General features: G+C 33.9%; 1 protein-coding gene across 3 annotated transcripts in view; it reads left to right on the plus strand.

The window, feature by feature from the left end:
• LOC106667854 overlaps positions 1 to 20,103 on the plus strand; it is a 60,582-nt gene extending 40,479 nt beyond the window's left edge. For 2 of the 3 annotated variants that reach the window (XM_024227520.1, XM_024227519.1), the window contains exons 2-4: positions 5,708 to 5,902; positions 13,932 to 14,043; positions 19,132 to 20,103. In XM_024227520.1, the coding sequence (XP_024083288.1) occupies positions 5,713 to 5,902; positions 13,932 to 14,043; positions 19,132 to 19,444 (615 nt within the window). In that variant the 5' untranslated portion in view covers positions 5,708 to 5,712 and the 3' untranslated portion in view covers positions 19,445 to 20,103. The remainder of the gene's footprint in view (positions 1 to 5,707; positions 5,903 to 13,931; positions 14,044 to 19,131) is intronic. The other variant, XM_024227521.1, reaches the window with a different exon arrangement.
• Positions 20,104 to 20,354: the final 251 nt, after the last annotated feature.

Below are 20,354 nucleotides of genomic sequence, written 5' to 3' on the forward strand. Positions count from 1 at the left end.
AACGACGCTTTGACGTTTTACGATTGCCCAATTGCTGTACTTCGCACAAAAACATACCCGAACTTTACAAATCTGACCAAATCTATGCGTACCTCTAGGCTAAAATTGGTTTTTAATAGTACGAACAATTTTTTAATTGAACAAAGCAACAAGTGCCAACGATGAATTGGTCAGCGGAAGTGTTTTTGGCCGGATGGCCGAGAATTGGTGAGTTTCTCTTTTTACGACTTCACTGTTTGAAAGGGGCTCAACAAGTGATATTGTCCTCCATGACCAGTTACATTCCAGGATTCACAATTTACTGCCGTTGACTTTTTATGTGCGATTAACATTTTACAACCGCACCGATTGGGCACGATTTACGCCTGGTTAAAACTTTTGTTTAAAAAAAAATATACCAACGTTATGTTCTCCTCATCTATTACATTTCTTTTGAAAAGGTCCAAGAATATTGCGATTAAGGATATGCTTAAGGAAGAGTTGCCGATGGAGAGAGTGGGTAAAGTAAGCTGTTTAGCATAGATCCACAAGAGTGGGAGTCTTAGGCGGCTAAGCCGTTTTTCGTATGCTGTGACACACTCTGCATATACAATTCTAGTGATTAATCCGCTTATACTTAAGCTTTTGGTATTAAAAGGCTCTTCACCCTGTCTTGGAACCATTTCAAATTCGGAATATTATCTAGGGGATATGTACGCATATATTACATATAAATGAACGTGTCAATGTACTATTGCTACCGTAGTTTAAAAAAACAACAACTAATCATCCTAAAAAAAATTAAGTACATATTTTAGTACAAGCTGAATTTTGAATCATCTCAATAATTATTTAGTAGAAACGTAAAATGGTCATTAATTTAAATAGTACCAAATAGATGTAAATATTCGTGCTTAAGAAGTATAAACCAAAAGGAAAAAAGAAAATTCAATTTTGACTTAAAAACAAAGACGAATTTTTTTTGTTTGTACTAGCTGATTTAACGTTTCAGCTTTGCAATATCTGAATTTGAAACGATTTTCGTCATTTTTCATACAATTCTAAGAACTTGGAGAATCTGCAATTGAAAATTTATGTTATCATTTTAACTTTTAAAATAAATATATAATAAGCGGCAACAAAAACTGTAATTATTACAACTTTGAAAGTCGTGTTTTTGCTAAAAACCAGTTTAATTTTTTTCTAGGTTGAGTAATTGTTGAAAAAAGTCAGGGGTAATACTAGAGTATAATATATATGTGCAATGAAAGGGGGGAGAGAGAGAGAGAGAGAGAGAGAGAGAGAGAGAGAGAGAGAGAGAGAGTGGGGAGAGAGAGATAGTGAGAGTGAGAGAGAGAATGTGAGAGATTGAGAGACAGCGAGAGTGGGAGTGAGAGAGATAATGTGAGAGATTGAGAGAGAGCGAGAGTGAGAGTGAGAGAGAGAGAGAAAGAGAGAGAGAAAGAGAGAGAGAGTGAGAGAGATGGAAAGAAAGAAGCAGAATAAGAAAAACAGAGAATCACAGATTGAGATTAACTGGAACTCAAATTATTTATTGATTTGGTCTGAACGATCGATCTTGTTACATCTTTACAATAAAATAAATTATTGTGTGTAAGTATCTTTATACAGTCGCACATTATTTTATTATTATTATTATTTTGTATTTTTAACTTGACAAAATAAGAATAAAATAAAGTAATACGTTTACAAAACAATACATAAAAAAGAAGAAAATTAATGCAGTATAAAAATAATATATAATCCACATTTAAAAATTGGGTTTTACTATCTGGTTTAGTATACAAAGTTTAAACATTTAAACTTTCTTTATTAATGTTTTTTAAATTTTAATTTAAAACTTTTAACCCTTGTAACATTTTTTATTTCTTTTGGGATTAGTACCTAAACTCTCTAAAAACTATACTGAAAAAGGGTTATTTAAATTCATAGTTGTACGCTTCGTAAGCGCTGAGTTTTAAATCTAACATTAGTAGGGTGGAATCGGGTGAAAATTTTAATTTTTCGTATCAATACTTAGGTTGTTAGTTTTCACCACTTCGAAAATTATATACACTATAATCTATAAAATCGTCAAATTTAAGATTTAATATAATGCACATAATTAAACCTCTTTCAATTAAGTTGTTCGTAAACTATTCGTGTCACAAATAAACTAATGTACATGTGGGAAAGTTAGTGACGTTACTAACTCCTTCCGAATTTGATTATTAGAAAATACTAACTTTTTAAATCTAAATTTTGTAACATGCATCATATTCTTTATATGTAAAGCTCGAGGTTAGCATAGGAGATAGTTGTGAAGCTATAATCGAAGTGAGAGGGAGAAAGAGTGAGAGGAAGGGAGAAACCCATAAGTCGATAGAACAGGCAATTACAAAAGAACAACGTGAAGAAACAAGGAAATTATTTCAACGTCGGCGGTGAAATGTAAAGGAAGTCAATATTAACTTATGGAAACTTGCAAAGTATAGAACACCAAAGAGAACTAAAGCACATAAAAATATAGTAGGACAAATTTATTAATTTAGAAGAATGACTATTAAGAAATTTGCCTATCTGACATGAACTATTCGAAAAAAAAAAAAAAAACGTGCACGCAGGTGCGTGCTAACGAGCAATAAGGCATTGGGCAGACATGGAAGGACAAAGAACGTTTATCACAAAACAAATTCTCTTGACCGTATGTATGCCATAGTAATTTTCCAAATCCATCTTTTACATGTTTTGTTTGTATATTAAAATGTATGTTAAAATATAGCAATATAGGGTTAATTCACTGACAGGAAAATAATTTCTCCCAATTGATTTTTTTTTCATTTTCTCGATAAAAGAAAATTCTGCCCTTAATTTGTCTCATTGTATTATATTTGTTTATGCTATGTTTTAAATTGGGAATATCAATTAGACGTAAACACATTTTAACCTTAATCTAAAACAAGGATGATGGATTTTCAATGCTTAATTTTTACGGAATTAAAAATGTTTATTTCATGGTTTATGGCTATAAAGCCAATACCAAAAAAAAGTTTATTCAGTCTCATTTGAATTCTGAAGGAATAAACTGTTGTTTTCCATTTTTGTTTTATTAATTTGAAATGTTAAATGCTACTTAGTGCTGAGGATGTTGCGCGTGGTGTGGCTCTTATTGATGATGGATCCGTCAGGTATGCGGCTATTTCAATCGGAATTGCCCACGAAAAACTGCGAGACGCCGTTAGACGTTTTTGAGAAACTGGGTCCTACCATTGAAGGCACAGTTATAGGCCCTAGGGTAACAGACCGTTTTTGACTGAGAATTTCGCGAAACCAGCACCTTACTGTTGTTCAAGCGATTCATCAGCTCCAGGATGTTCGAGGCGTCAAATTTCTGAACGCTCTGCTCGAAGTAGATTAAATAAATATGGACTGATGGCTTTTCACCCCGTAAGAGGACCAGAATTGACCAGAACGCAAGCAGTTTCACGGCTCGCATTTGCTTAAGAACACAGCCATGTCTTTGGATGATTGGTCTGCTGTACTTTTTACAGATGAGTGTAGATTTGCTCTATGATCTCCAGTTGGGCGCGAAAGAGTGTGAAGGCGAAATGAAAGGTACGAAGCCTGTAAGTTTTCTCAAAGTCAACCTTTCCAACGCTCATTGATGATGTGTGCGGGAATTTCAACGGAGAGTCGCACAAAGTTGGTTGTTGTTCGTATAGGGTCTTTGACGGCCACTCGCTATGAGGATGAAATATTGAACCATCACGCGTTACCTATACTCTATGAAATCAGCGACAATCCTATTCTAGTGGACGATAAAGCACATCCACATCCCGCTCGCATAGTACTAGCACAATCGAACTTTCTAAAGTAAGTTCTTAGCCTTGCCAGTCCTGAACCCCAGCGAACATTTATGGGATAACATCAAAAGGCGAATAAGAGCACTTCCATCACTAGCTGATACACTCCACGATTTTGAAAGTACACTTCCTGAAGAATAGGCTAACTTCCGGCAAAGAGACATTTCCAGACTGGTAGAAAGTATGCTGAGGCGTTTTAGAGGTGTAATTAACGCAATAGGAGGAAATACGCAATATTGAAATGCTAATTAAAACAAAATTTATGCCTGACTTTTTTAATTTTTTAATTTTTCGTTATTCTTAGCAATTTACATTTATTTTTACTTTTTAGACAAAGATTCAATTATTAATCGTAAAACGTGAAACTTTGATTAATATATAAAAATATATAGAAATCAAGTGATATTATAAGTTGGCGGAATTTTTTTCCCGTCAGTGTATAACAGAAATAATATGAACTATAAAATTCTTTCAAAAAAAGCGAAGAAAAGCTTTCAAACCGGTGCTAGATCAAATATTATCATATTTGACGGGAGTTTTGTCTAGTTTTATATATCTATATTCTTATTGAAAATTCTTGTTGGCTTGATAATAAATTACCTCTAACCTTCTTCTTGTCAGTCTGTATTTGTTCATGCGGGACACAATGCGGGTTTTGGCTTCAAAAGTAGTCGTGTTAACCGTGTATGACTTACGTTGAGTCGAGGGTCGAGCGAAGCACTTTTCCTACTCTGAAGGATTATCTTCTCCCTTAAATTTAAAGGCAAACAATAGTTTCATGAAATACAAAATCTGTCTTTGTTTTTTTTAAAATCTTGTATTCTATTTGTATTAATTCGATTTTAAATTATTTATTGAACAATTCATTCTGTTTGGTTTAATCTGAATCCACTGTGAAGAACGGCTTCATTTATACAAACTAGTCGTGGGATTTCTGGCCGAGGAGATAGAGGCGAAGGGATTGGTTTAAAGGTAATAAAAGTATCAGGGTTGTTTTCTCAGCAATCTACCCCTGTGTATCCGCCGAGGGTTGTTTCCGCCTGTGTCCTTTATCAAAGGAGACTGTCCGAAGTAAACAACTTCTTCCGTAGTTTGGGATTTGTTCTCCCTACATAATAAAAGAGCGTTGTCGCCCAAATAAGCGTTTATGTTAGGAAAATAACAATAATTGACATAATTATTTAATTAGATTGAGACCAAGGTTAATAATAAACTTATCTATACTTGTAATGTGGAAATTGTATCAAAAGAAATATAATTTTAAAAATCCTCCTGAAATTTTAAAAGTAAAAACCCATGTTAGTAAGTGATATTGAAATTTGAACTACCACGGATTTGGGGAATATGAGTTAAGATGTTATTTGGGCAAACAACAAATATTGGCTCAGCACCTAACTTTACAACCAATAGGCCAAGTTTGAACCGCCCGATTAATTTTAAGGAGCTATTATGTTCCAAAGGCTTATTTCAAGAATAGATTTTCTTAAATTTATATCAATTTGCAGTTAGAAGTTAGCATTAAATCGGTAATGTGTATCATTGAAAGTTACAAGTTTTGTGTTAGTTTAAAAAAAAAAATTCTGATTATATTTCCATAAAAGTGTCGCTATACTTTAAAGTAATAAAAATCTCTAATAGGAATGCCCTTTTCTTTGCTGTTTTCGTTTACTTTCCTCTTATATACTTTTATTTTTACGTTTGTAAACTTTTAAATATTTTATATCGATGTCTTTCAAAAACAACTTTACCTTTTTCATGTAAATTTTACATTGTTTTAGGTATTTTGTTTGTGCTATTCTTGCCAACTTGTGGTCATGTGATGACGAAATCTAACGGAAAAACCGCTCAAATTGACTTTTTTTCAGCCGATATGGAAGAGAACTGCACGGAATTTCTCGAGATCGGCCCTCCTCCGGATATGATCCTCACCCTGCCGCCACCCCCGCTGCCCAGCTACCTCCAGATAACTATGAACCACAGTTCAAAACCGTGCACATCCCTCTGCGACACACCCCTGCCGAACAACGGCGGCATACAATTCATTGAGCTTCCTCCGCACGGTAAGAATCAAATATGAACCATCAACCTAAACATAGCGAACTTGAGAATAAAAAGAAAACATACAATGGAAAATTTATACCCCCAGTCATGTAATATGTAATTTCTTTTGGAAAAAATTTACCTTCCTACAGAAATATGCTTGTGATTCCAACTTTTGTTGTCTGGTATTATGCTATTTTATAAATGTGAATCTCATCATTCTGAAATGTCTATTTATATAAGAACCCAATAAGTGATTGCCACAGGAGATTTTTCTTTTATTCTTTATCTGTTGAAGATAACGAGACTAAATTAAAATATTATAAATAATCTTTTTATGTAAGGTCTTGATTGAGTTGAAAAAGCTAGTGTCACGAGCAGAATTCGAACCCACGACCTTCGGCTCAATACGCCGCTGTTATAACCACTTCGCTATCGTGACTTCGATCCACTCGGACACCAACTCCCCATCTCGACCTAAAACCTTTCGAATTTTCTTTTTTTCCCCGCCATTTTTCAAATGTGGGTGCGAATCCCGCTCGTGACACTAACTTTTTCATTTCAATCAAAACTTAAATAAAGAGATTAATTAATTGAAAGATTTAATATAATGTCAATGTAATGTTATTCTTATTTGTATGTCTCATTTTATGTTTGCTTTACTTACATATTATGTTGTATTAAACCAAGCTCTTCTGTATGTCTTAATTATCTATAACAGTAATTATAAATAAATAAATTAAGGATTAATAAGTAGTCTTTAATACTGACGATGGCGAAAAACCGAATGAAAAAGCTAGTGTCAGGAGCGGGATTCGAACCCACGGCCTTCGGCTCAATACACCGCTGCTCTAACCACTTCTATTCTATCTCTAACCGCTGCTATTGTGACTTCGATCCATTCGGACACCATTGAAAACTGGCAAAAAAGAGTGAAAATTCGAAAGGTTTTAGGTCGAGTTAGGGAGTTGGTGTCCGAGTGGATCGAATACAGGATAGCTCAAGTGGTTAGAACGGCCGCGTATTGAGCCGAAGGTCGTGGGTTCGAATCACGCTCGTGATACTAGCTTTTTCATCTCACCCAAGACCTTACATAAAAAGAATAATTGAAAGAAGTAATTTGGTCAATTAGACCACTAAACATAATGGGATTATAAATATTATCTAGGAGTAAAGTAATCTCCCTTTCTCCTTACAGCTAACTCTCATCTCGCAACCACATAACTATAAATACACTTTTCCATTAAAAAACAAAACAAATATATAATTAGAAAGTGGCTCAAATAAAAAAGAAAAAGGAAGTTTTGCATGACAAATTAACATTGGTTGTATTTACATTTTGTCGTAAATAAGTGGCCTAGGGGTAAAAGCTTAAGGCTGTCCCTTCAAGAAGGAAACACGTCCCGTTATTTGTTCAGGACAAAAAGGAGTCGTTCCGTCCTTTTACTATCCACAGACTTGATGGACTGGAAGCCCGACTGTGCTTCCGAAGAAAACAAAATTTTCCAGCGTCTCTACAAGACGCGAGAAGGGTTTCCTTCTCATTCGAATATGCACGCTTTTAAACCAAGAGTCGTACATTTTTTAAGGTTGTATTGGCTATATATGGCACGCTTGATTTACCATAATTTTTTGCTTTTTAATATTAAGAGTTATTTTTACCTTTTTTTAATGTGTCAATAAAAATGACTACCGGTTCAAAAAAAGTGAAATTACAACAGAGTTCACTGTCCCCCTGTAATACTCCCAGATGGAGATTAAAGGAATCGAACCGTGAAATGCGACAATAAATCGTCCCCGATCTAAACCTTTTAAATCTTGTTTGAAATTAGCTGGAATAAGAGGATTGTCATTTTTCCACTTCGGCCAAGGGGCAAAATTAATTTCTTCCCTTTTACCTTCTTGTTCTTCTCCCTTTTATTGCTGACTCTAAACAATGCTTACAGAGTCTTGAAGAGTTTTAATTTATTAGCTTCAATAACCATTTTTGATATTGTACATTTATCGATTATTGAACTTGATATATCATAGATATAGAGTAGGAAAAAAGAGATACTGGCATTGAAATAAAAACGAGATAGAGAAAAAAAGAAAATCTTTCTTGCAGGAGTAATTAATCAAATTTTATTAATAGGAAGTCAATATGAAAAAATAATATTCAAACCAAGGGAGTATGATAAGGGTAAAAAGGTCAATCGTTCATATTTCAAATAAATCCTTGTTAAAATTTAAATTATATTACTTTTACAATATTTTAGGGCGATTATAACTTTCTGCTATAATCGCATAATGAGTTATCCAGACATTAAGGTGCTATAATAGATAAAGCTTAAAGGTTTGGGCTTTTTTTAAGCTAATTTTTACAAAAATCTTATTTTCGATGTACAAAAACTTAATCATTTGTTGAACTAGCTAAATTCAATATATCATATTCTTTCTATTTTATAGCCTAGATTCATTTTCATTTGGATCAGAAAGTTATTTGTGCTTAGCGGAATTTTCAATAAACTGTGTTTTATTCAAATCTATATCTTATATAACGAATACATTTTGTCGTTTAGTCAGAAGAAATACTAAAATTTGATAAAACGCCAAAACTATGATTGTTTTATGGAACAGACCAATCAAATAAAAATTGCATATACTCGGTTCAAAATCTCTCCACAATCAGGCATATACCAGATCTCGCACCTTCAGATTACTCCTTTGTGGCTCACTTTTTCTCATAACAGGAATGGCAGATTGCAAAATAATTAAAAGGTTGTGACAGTTTTAAAATAATTAGAAAAACAAGCACGCAGGTGATATGATACGAGAATAAGCATTTTTTGAAACTGTGAGCTATTAGTTTAATTTATAATTTAAATAATATATAATACAATTTCATAAGTTTGTCTTCAGTACGAAATAATAGACGATAGATAAAAAACACAGTATAACATAAGATATAATAGAAAAGGCCCTGGAAGAAAAAATAAGTTGTAGGCCGATTTTCCAAAATTCTTATACTTTGCATAAGAATTCGACAATATTCTAAAAGAAAAGATTGTTGTACGAGTCAACCTATTGAATAGGAAGGATTTAATATGAACAAATGGGATATGGAAAGAAATCAAAGCAGGAATTAAGACAGTGGTCTAAAACTCATACACGACAGGGACATAAGTCGCATACATATTTATGTAGATCTAGTGACCGCAAAAGAAAAAAATTCTATACACTAGCAAAGTACAAGAGCAGGCAGCCAATTGCAACTTTGTGATCAGAAGTTATTTAATTTTTATTTAAAGCCTAGTTATGTAGCCCATACCAAATACTTTATTTGGCTTCAGAACGATTTATTCGACAATGGGTCAAAGATGTCAATCGAAAAATATTCAGCAGAACAAATAAAGTGTGGAACGATTTTTCTGGACCAGGCTCAAGAATTTAACAACAGTCTAATATGAAGGTTCCTGTACAAGTACTAGCAGAAATCTTCGCCTGTCCTGTTCAGGAAAATCATATTGATGTCGCAGCAAAAGTGTGAGATGAAATTTAGAAAAATCATTAAGCGATAAATCACAGGTTAGAAATGAGCAATAGAAAAGACAACAGAAAAATGATACAGGATGTAGTAAGAAGAGTGAGAGATGAAATTCAAAAAGAATCATAAGGAGATAGATCAAAAACACTGTATAATAGAAAAGGCTAATTTCATTTTCCAAGAATTTAACCAAAGTCTGGCACAAAGAGTTGTTGTAGTAAGTGTTAATGTAGATTCTCGCGTGTTTTGTCAGGTAAATTAGAGTAATGAAATAAGACTACTAACTGGAAAAGCCACAGAAATGAACGAGAAAGAATAAAACTAAGCATAACGAATGAGTCAACTTTACAAAGGTATTATGCATATCTTCCGTTTACTTCAGTGTTGTTTTATTACCTCATAAAGTTAAATTACAAAGGATAGGGAACATCAAGAATAAACCAGAAGGTTCGACTTAAGACGTTTTAATTTGCAATTATTAATTAATGATGTGGGTGAAGGCTGTTTTGAAATAAAAATAAAACATGTAATAACATTTCATTTGCGTCAGTATATCGTGCAAAACTTTTTCTCCGGCGTCAAGAAAAACTCGTAAAGTAAATAAAGAGAGTTTTTAATAAAATGTCCCAGAGAGTAGTGTTTCTTACTAGTTTCGCTTGTTACAAATTTTGAGGGAATGGAGAAGAAGGTGAAAGGGGACAAATTGACTTTTTATGCCGACCGTAGATTTTTATCCAAGAGAAATATTTCTCCCAAGCGGACTCGCTTTTGGCTTGTTGTAGAAGGGACAAGCAGTAAAAAAGCCGACCGGACGTAAAGTAAGAAAACAAAGTGATTTTTATTTATTCACAGAAAGTAACCTTCAATATCGTTTTTAAAGGAGGTCTCTTTAAACTGAAATTAAGCCAAAAGAGGCGAGTAATTTTCGACAAATCTTTATCGCTCGGGTTAACTGTTATGAGCATAATTTACAGAAAGGTGTTTGAAACTCGGGCAAAACTTTGCGGCCGGTTTTCACCCTCGTCCATTGTTGCCTTTCTTCTAGAAGAAAGTTTAACAGTAAAGTTCGGAAACTTAGTTTTCTTCATTCCATCTTGATTTGCCTCCGCACACCCTTTTCTATTAATTTACACCAATTATATCTGATGTTTATAGTGACAGTTTGACAGTTCATTTTCAAATCTGGTTTTCATGTGTACATGACAAAGATGGCACTATTAGCGAGGGGTTTTCGGCTTTGCTCCCGAAATAAACCCATCACGTCCACGTGTATTCAAACACTTAATTACTACCCTCGCGTCAAAGCTGGTTTTTAATTAAAGGAAGCCGACTTATTAATTTTCAACCAAGAATAAAATATCGGGAGCACCGCGTTTTTTCAGCCGCGAAAAGAGGAATTAATTTCCTAAAAGGGGCTTCTCTTCATTAAATTCAAGTTAACATAAACCTCGGTTATTGTTATTAAAATCCGGCTGACGTAGGGGACGCCTCGGGAACAGTTAAAGGAAATTGCACCAAATCAGACTTTACGACAGACCTTCATGAATGTGCCACATTGACAGAATTACAGTGCCCGTTTTAATCACCTAAAGTCTCCTGGCACCGATTCTTAAATGAAGGGGTCAACGGCATCGGGAGATTTAAGTACATATTATCATTATTCATGATACATTTGTTACACTTTCCCTTAATTAAAGCCTTAATTAAAGTACTCCAGTTAATTTACAATCGCTAATTTAAAAGTTTATAAAAATAAACATATTCTGAACTTAATTCTACTATTGTACAAGTTTTTCTTTATAACAATTACATATTGTCAAATTGTGATAAAATTCGTGGACATAAAAATTAACTCTATGTCGGTCATAGCAAATTTTGTGACAGATATATTATATACCTAACATGTGTACATTTTATAGTTTAAAATAATTTTCCAATGTAATGTGATGGAATATGTATCTGAAAAAACTACTTTTTTTCTCTAACCTTATCTCATTGTTAATATTTTATGTATTTCTCTTTCTCCCTCTCTCTCTTTCTCTCCCTCTCTCTCTTTCTCTCCCTCTCTCTTTAAAAAGTAAAGTTAAAAGAAACTATCTTATACTGCGTTTAAAATGCCGTTAGGTCGTACACACTGTTTTTATAGTTCATCCTTTTCTAAATCTATAAAACTTTACAATAAATTACCTAATGTTATAAAATCATGTAAATCTAAACATATTTATAAGAAATGTCTAAAAGCTTTTCTCTCATTACATTGTGTTCAATCATATTCTGCACAACATCAATAATATTTAAAAATATACGTAGACAGTCAAAAAATTATATTTGTATTATACGAGTTTTGTATGTTGAATTGTGTAAACTTTATTTTTATGTTCGAGTGCTCGTTAAAAGTATGAAAGGGCCATGAGACCTAATTTTGCTTGTTTTTTTATAAATAAAATGTTCAATTCTATTCAATTCTCACTCTATCTCACATACACACTTTCTCTCTTTATCTATCTATTATTTATTTTCTCTCTCTCTTTTATTCGTTTGCTATGTCTCTATCTCCCAATTATCTATCTGTCCATATATTACCAAGTTGATATCCTTGATTTTTTTTAAAACTTTTGTTACTGTTGTTTCATTGTGTAAACTTTATTTTTATGTTCGAGTGCTCGTTTAATGTATGAAAGGGCCATGAAACCTAATTTTGCTAGTTTTTTTTATAAATAAAATGTTCAATTCCATTCAATTCTCTCTCTATCTCACATACACACTTTCTCTTTTTATCTATCTATTATTTATTTTCTTTATTTTCTCTATCTCATTTATTCGTTTGCTATGTCTCTATCTCCCTATTATCCATCTATCCATATATTACCAAGTTGATATCCTTGCTTTTTTTAAACTTTTGCTACTCTCTCTCATGTACAGAAAAGTACACATTTCCTATCATTTCTATCTTTAAGTCACGCCAACCCAACTCAATTTCTTTCTATCACTTTCTTTTTACCAAATTTACTCTTTATTTTTGTATATCACTCGCACTACCCAATGGCTTTCTCTCTTTTTATAATATTATAAATGGCTCTTTCCCCATCTAAATATTCTTCCTTTGACGCGTACGCACATGTTTAAAATTCTTCTCTGACTCTCCTCTCTTTTTTTCGCTTTCTACAACCTCTCGTATCCTTCTTTTTCATGTTTTCTTCTCATTTTTTAATTTTATATTTATAATTGGTTCGGCAAGTTTATGATGCCGTCCAAAATCAGAAATTTAAGCACTTAATTTTTTACCAAATTTTCCTTTGGTGGAGTTTTATTGGAGATAAAACCTAGTGAGTTATTGTGTACAATTCACATATTTTGGGCAGGAAATGATTTACTACGGTATCCATGTTGATCAGGTATTACTTCACTGTCAGTTTGGTTGCTGATACAACAATTATTATCCTATAAATAATATTTCATTTTTTTATAGTTTACAAGGAACATAATATTGTTTTAATATATATATTTTCATATTTGAAGAAATATATTCCAAGATCTGTTTTTTTAAATGGAGCAATTGGCTGTATTTTGATTAAAAGTGTGAAGAGCTATAAATCATCACCCTGTTTGGGACATTTTGATGTTTGAAGGTTATCGCAAGCTCTGCCCATTGATATAGGTTTTTACTTTTCCGACTGGGCGGTATATTTCACAGGAAAGTTAAAATATTCAATTCCTGGATTCGTCGACGGACGTGTTTAGGTCATCTCCAGCCCTCTCCCGATGGCGGGGGGGGGAGCAAAAACGCATGATGAGGGTGAATTGTGGAAGGATGATACACAATGGGTGTTTTCTCATAAATTATTTATAAAACAAGGTTTTTATTCAGAAGCGCGATAAAAGAAGTGGCGAGGTGAATAAATTTAACATTATTCAAAACAATTACCGTCCCTTTCGCGTCCCCTACGATCGCCCTCAAAATCTCGGCTTTATCAAACGCCAACTTTGAAGATTTCATTAGCAAATAAAATTAAAACGGGCCTCGTTTTGTCCGACTTGTACAACTTTTCAGGAGGGTAATTTTAAACAGGGCTACTTTGTGTTTAAATTATGAAAATTAATCGGATCTAAAACTTTTTTATAAAAATCCTTTGACTTTTTTAGTCAAGATTATTCGTGAATAACATCAATCGAGACATCTCTTAAAATTTCCTTTATTAGAATTTTTTTGTACATACATAAAAGTTCTAAGTGACTTGAAAATTTTTCCATTCGTTTATTGGAAATTGTTGTATGGAGTTGTCAAATTGGGGTTTTAAGTATGGGTCAAAAATGTATGGAATACTGGCAGAGTTGGAACTGCAGAACGGGTTAATTAGTGGTTGTTTGAGTTTCGCGGTAGGTAATCTATTGCGTCATTGATGAGCCCTCGACGTCCAACCAGACGTGCCTTCATTGCCACATCGCGTTAATTAATATCTGTTAAATTTCAGAGCCGTCTCGTCGTTAACCTAGTCCTAATTAATTAACTCTTATTTGTTTAGCTTTGGGCAACGGTGAACTCGATGACACATGGCTGTTTATACTGATTTCGTGCAGTGTCGGTGTACTTCTACTCGGCTCTCTTTTGGCTATACTCCTCCTCAAGTGTAGAGAGTAAGTAGAATCAACTTTTTTTAAAACAAAATTAAAAAACTTATAATATTACCAATTTTTATGACTTTAGAATTTTATTACAGTTTTCTTCAGGGCTCTACCGACAATTACAACAACTTATAATAACAATTAGGCTTACAATACAACCTCTAAAAAACTTACCTTATAGTTAATATGTAATATGTTAATTTATTTACCAATATTCCATTAGCTATCATAACACATAACATGTCAACTAGAAGAAAAAATAAAATTCTACAAATAGAGAAACTATAAGATCTCCAATTCATTGCGATTTGTGATGATTTTAAATACTTTGACAGGTTTTAGAAAAAATTGATGGCGTTGCAATCGGAGGAAGTCTCTCTTATGGTTGATCTGATTACGAATGATCTTGATTGGATTCATTTGAGATATAAATTTAATTAATTAATCTTTTTATGGAAGGTTTTGGTTAAAATGAAAAAATCTGTGTCATGTGGAAGATTCGAACCCACGATCTTCGGCTCAATACTCCGCTGCTCTATCATTTGAACTATATTGACTTCGATATACTCGGGCAACAACTCCTCATTCCAATCTAGAACCTTTCGAATTTTCCCTCCATTTTGCCATTTTTTCAAATGTCTCTAATCAGAATTCAATTCTCGGCGACATATGAAGTGGCCACGGGGAGCTGTTAGAGAAGTTGTGCTTCTGTTTACTTATTAAATCCATTATATTTAGTGGTCTATTGACCAAATTACTTCTTTCATTTAATTAATCTTTTTATGTAAGGTTTGGTTGAAATGAAAAAGTTAGTGCCACGGGCGGGATTCGAACTCACGACCTTCGGCTCAATACGCCGCTGCTCTACCACTTGCGCTATCGTAACTTCGATCCATTCAGACACCATTCATTTTAACCAAAACCTTACATAAAAAGATTAATTAATTGAAAGAAGTAATTTGGTCAATAGACCACTAAATATAATGAATTTAATATAAATTTAACATTAAATTTATTAAGAAAGTATGTTGATGACCTGTTCCTCATAATAAAGAGTTCCCAATTGGCAGACATTTTTGATGTATTTAACTCTTATCACCCGTCACTACAGTTTGCCCATACTGGGGGTGTCCTTTCGTTTATGGACCTTTTGATTATTAGAAGGGTTGAGATATCAATCATTACCAACTGGTACCAGAAGCCGTCCAGCACGGATAGAGTGTTGCATTTTGCATCATTCTTTTCAAATAAAAATAAATGTAACTGTTAATCTAATTAGCAGTGCACTAAAGTCAAGTGATGAGTCTTTTCACAAGGATAATGAGGAAAAGATCATTGTCATGCTAAAAATTAATGGTTATCACTAAAGTAATGGTATAATGGTTACCTCAAGACTTTTTTCATGTCAACGACCTTCACTTCATCAAGATTTATGTCAGGGCTTGTGTCATGGTAATGTTTTGACAAAATAGTTCCTGGTCTACCTCAGAACAATCGTATCGTATCAATCACTGTTTCACTTAGGTTTTGTCTGACCTGGGCAGTTTTTACAGAAGATGGAATATACAATATTTGACATTTTCGAGGCAGATCATTACATCTAAGTCTTTCTTCCAATTTTATTATTGAATGAATACATTTTAAAACAATCTTTACATCACTGAGTTTATTCTCTAAAAGTGACCTAATTTTTTTAGAAGCATCATTATTATAAGCATCATTATATAATTTAATAGGTGAAAATCCTCACTCCAAATTCCCACTGTTAATGTTGTTAATAGGACTTTTTCTTTGAGGAATCAACTTCTTAATAAGTGATGTGGGGTAACTATTACTTTTTAGCATGGCGGGGATCTTTTGCTCATTATCCTTGTGAAAAGACTCATCGCTTAACTTGCTCTGTCAATGGGATTAACATTTATTTTCATTTGAAAAGAATGATGCAAAATGCAACACTATCTGTGCTGGACGGCTTCCGGTACCAGCAGGTAATGATTGATGCATCAGCCCTTTTAATACCCAAAAGGTCCAAAAACCGAAGGACACTCCCACTTTCTAACTGATGGATAAACATTAGTGAGGGGTGATAAGAGTTAGATGCATCAATAATGTCTGCCAATTTGGAACTTTTTATTATGAGCAAAAGGTCACACCATTGTCAAATTTATATCTCAAATGAATCCAATCAACAAGTTCATTCGTAATCAGATCAGCCAGAATAGGACAGTGTCTTCCTCCCATTGCAACGCCATCAAGAAAAATAAAACCCGTCACAATATTTAAAATAGCCACAAATCGCAGTTTTGGAGAAGATCTAATCGTTTCTTCAAGGGGATGTTTGTTAAATTTCATTTTGTCTTCTAGTTGATATGTATGTGATGAAACCTAGTGGAATATTGGTAAATAAATTAACATATTATATATAAACTACAAGGTACGTTATTTAGAAGTTTAAAAAATGTTTTATTGTAATCAAATTTATGCAAGGTGTACGTTAACTTCTCTTAATTTATTGTTCTATTGCCTAATTGTTATTGTAAGTCTAAATTGTTTTAATTGTCCGTAGAGCTCTAGAGAAGACTGTAATAAAGATCGAAAGCTTGGCGTGAAGTTGTATTTGTAACTTCTTTGTGACCGCATCCTTGATATACAACAAATTGGTGATATCTAGACGGTCTATTTATCTTACCTTCGTTATAAAGTTACTTATAAATAAGTTCGTTAATTTTATGATATAATTTCCTTCTTAAGTATTTGTGTTATTTTATGTCAAACACAATGCGTTAAAAAGTGTAAAGGTAGACCCAAATCTATTTGACAGTGATTAAACATCACTCAGGTTTTATTATTATTATAACAAAATGAAACTTTAAAAGATCATTATTTTGAAGTACATTGCTCGAAAACAGTCACTAATTTAAAAATTAACATTATTTTATCAAGTTTTTGAACTTATTGTTGACAGTGTTTTATTTTATTGATTATGTATCAATTTGACAGTATAGTTTATTTGACATTAAGCTTGTGAAATAAGCTTTTGACGGACATAAAACGAAACGATACTGCTTCTCTGGGTTTAACCGTCATTAGTCTTTGCTTCACGTAAGCAACCATGGTCATTGGGTAATATACTGATTACTATGATTGAAAGTGGGCTGGTTTTAGTAGTTGAGCGTGGCTACATAAAGTCCAGCCAAAATATGATAAAATAAACTGACCCAAGTCTATTAGATTATTATAGAACGGATTATGAGGGAATGGAGAGATAAATTGTTGGGGATTTGACTATGTAGAATTGCTGGATATGTGGAGTGTAATGATTGTTTTATATGTTGTGCTATATGTTTTGTGTGTTGAATGTATATTATTGATATTGAATTTGATTTATGAAATTAGCTTAGCGGCTGAGTTTACAAATTAAGGCTTTTAGTTGAGATGAAAAAAAGTTAATGGCACGAGCGGGATTCGAACCCACGACCTTCGGCTAGATACGCAGCTGCTCTACCACTTGTGCTATCGTGACCTTTATCCACTTGGACATCAACTTCCTTTCTCAACCCCACCTTCTGAGTTTTCCCTCCTTTTGCCATTTTTCAAATGTCGTGTAATCGGTTTTGATTCCCGACAACAATTGAAATGGCGAGGGAGAGCTTTAGTGAAGTGTACTTCATTTTTTTAAATCATTAATTCACTACTTTCATGGTCCGCTTGACCAGTTAATACATGACAATTAATTAAGGCTTTTATTTGGGATGAAAAAAAGTTAATGGCACGAGCGGGATTCGAACTCACGATCTTCGGCTAGATACGCCGCTGCTCTACCTCTTGACCTATCGTGACCTCGATCCACTCGGACTTCAACTTCCTATCTCAACCCCACCTTATGAGTTTTCCCCCCTTTTGCCATTTTTCATCTCAACTAAAAGCCTTAATTAATTGCCATGTATTAATTGGTCAAGCGGACCACGAAAGTAGTGAATTAATAGTTTATGTTTGTTTTGTACTGTGTTTAATATTTTTGGATAGTTGAAGACGAAATTGTGTCGGTGTTCAAAATGGTGAAGCCAGTGCTGTAGGATTTTATTTGGGATTTTTGCAATCATAGTTATATTGTTTTACCCTCTTATCCAGATATTGGCATGTAATTCCGAAGTAAGTTGCCGGACAATTTGTACAATTGATTTTGTAAATTACATCATGCTTATTTGTTACAGGTGCGAGATCTTTAATTCTGGAAAAAAGGATGTGAATAGTTTTATAGTTTTTGAAGGCTATTTTAAAATTATCAGAAGAAACAAATATGTTTAATTTGTGGGGTAGGCCGTAAGCCAATGGAATGGATGTGTTGATGTTGTTAGTGTTGAGTTTTAGTCGTTGATGATTCTGTTGATTATGTATTTAGGGTAGTGATATGTTTGTATATCTTTATGTTCTTGTGGTAGATTTATGACTTAGGGTAATAATTCTGTGAACGAGCCCTTTGACCTTGTTTATTATTGGATGAATGGTCTTAGCTACTTCGGTTTAACCATAATCTGCTCTCCCATCACCCATTTAAGATAGGATTGCGAGACGATGAATGTTATGAGTGTGATGGTCAGTAGCGCCGACCCAGACCGTTATTCTGGCATGGGCTTGGGTGGGCAGAAACGAACTTTTTCTCACCCTCGTTAGGAAATAAGTCCCCCTTCCAACCAACATGAGACAAGTATTAAGACACAACGACCTACACGTTCTTGGTAATGTCTGCTACATTGTAAACAAAAGCAACATTGAAATATAAGTAGACTACATAAACCAGACTCTAACACGTACTTATTGTATTTATCCACCTTATAGATAGTTAGTTCCTGGTTACCCCTGAGTTTGGGTTTGGTGCGCCAGATGCTTTCCTCTGGTATCAGCAAAGATGACTGGCCAATGCCGTCGGGAAAAGCCAAAAAAAGGGGCTGATGTGATGTAAAGTTGAGGAATGTGTTTCTTGGTTTTTGATACCAATCTGTGATTAATGTGCCAATAAAATATTTATTAACTTCTGTATTATAAGTAGTATATAACTCAGATTTTTATACAACTAACTGCTGTTAAATGACGAAATAGGGGCGGATATGTTCGCAGGGAGCGAGCAGCCAAAACTGTTCCTGTCCACGAGGAAGAGGAAGGAGTGAACGCGAAAAAGGCCTGCGAGGCTGTCATGTATCCAGGTGACTCAAGGATGCTCTGGGCGACCCTCACGCCCCGAGGCACCACCAGGCATATCGCCGGCCACCACCTCAACACCTTCGAGAACACAGGATTCACGGAAGAGTTCCGGCCGAGGGTGTCTTCACCGACGAGGATAGAACACCCGAACCTGCCCCCGCTGAATCTCCCGACTCACCGTACACTGAGGCGACAACCGCCCTTGTTATAAATCGGACGATTCGACCTCACCAAATAGACGACCCGCAACCCTTTCCTTTTTTTTTCTTTAGTTCGATGCCAATTGAAACCAATTTCATATTGTATATTATCCCAGTTTCCGTATCAATGTAGTAATATCCACACATTGTATATTAAGGAAATGCTTCGCCACGACTGTCGGGTTTTTTCATAATTTAAATTTTCTAAACAAACCATACAATCAATCTAAAAAATAAATAAATAAACCAACAATATTTATAATAAATATAATCAAAAATAATGTATCATGCTGATGAATGTGTAACCTGGGAAGTCCTGTTTACCGAAAAGGAAACTTTCTCAAAACAAAGTTATAAAAAAATAATAAATTGTAGGAAATCAAACTTCTCAATTTATTCTTTAAATGTCTAAATATTATTTATCATAGTTTTTTAAGTTTTGGCCATTGAGTTAACAAAATTAAAAATCCTGATCCGTCTGTTACCGCTGTCGGAAATACGCACAAAAAGCCCGGTCTCATGAAGAAGGCGACATCATTTTGAAACAGCGAGAACTGGCGGATCATGTTCTGGGAAGACACAAGACCAGTGTTTTACATTCGTTTAAAAAAATCTTAAATGTTGTTTAACACAGCTATTGTATACAATTATTTAATATGTTTATTTAAATAATTCCTATTGGTTATTCTTTTTATCTAAGGCTTTTGCTTGAGATGAAAAATATGGAATATGGATTAATTGAATAATTAAAACTTCATTAACTCGCCGTGGCCACTTCATAAGGCACTGTCCTGATTACACGGCACTTGAAAAATGGCAAAATGGAGTGAAAATTCGAAAGTTTGTAGGTTGAGGTGTCCGAGAAGATCGAAGTCACGATAGCTCACGTGGTTGGAACATCAGCGTATTGGGCCAAAGGTC

Source organism: Cimex lectularius, unplaced genomic scaffold (assembly GCF_000648675.2).
Source record: "Cimex lectularius strain Harlan isolate CLEC.00 unplaced genomic scaffold, Clec_2.1 scaffold87, whole genome shotgun sequence".
Taxonomy (NCBI): domain Eukaryota; kingdom Metazoa; phylum Arthropoda; class Insecta; order Hemiptera; family Cimicidae; genus Cimex; species Cimex lectularius.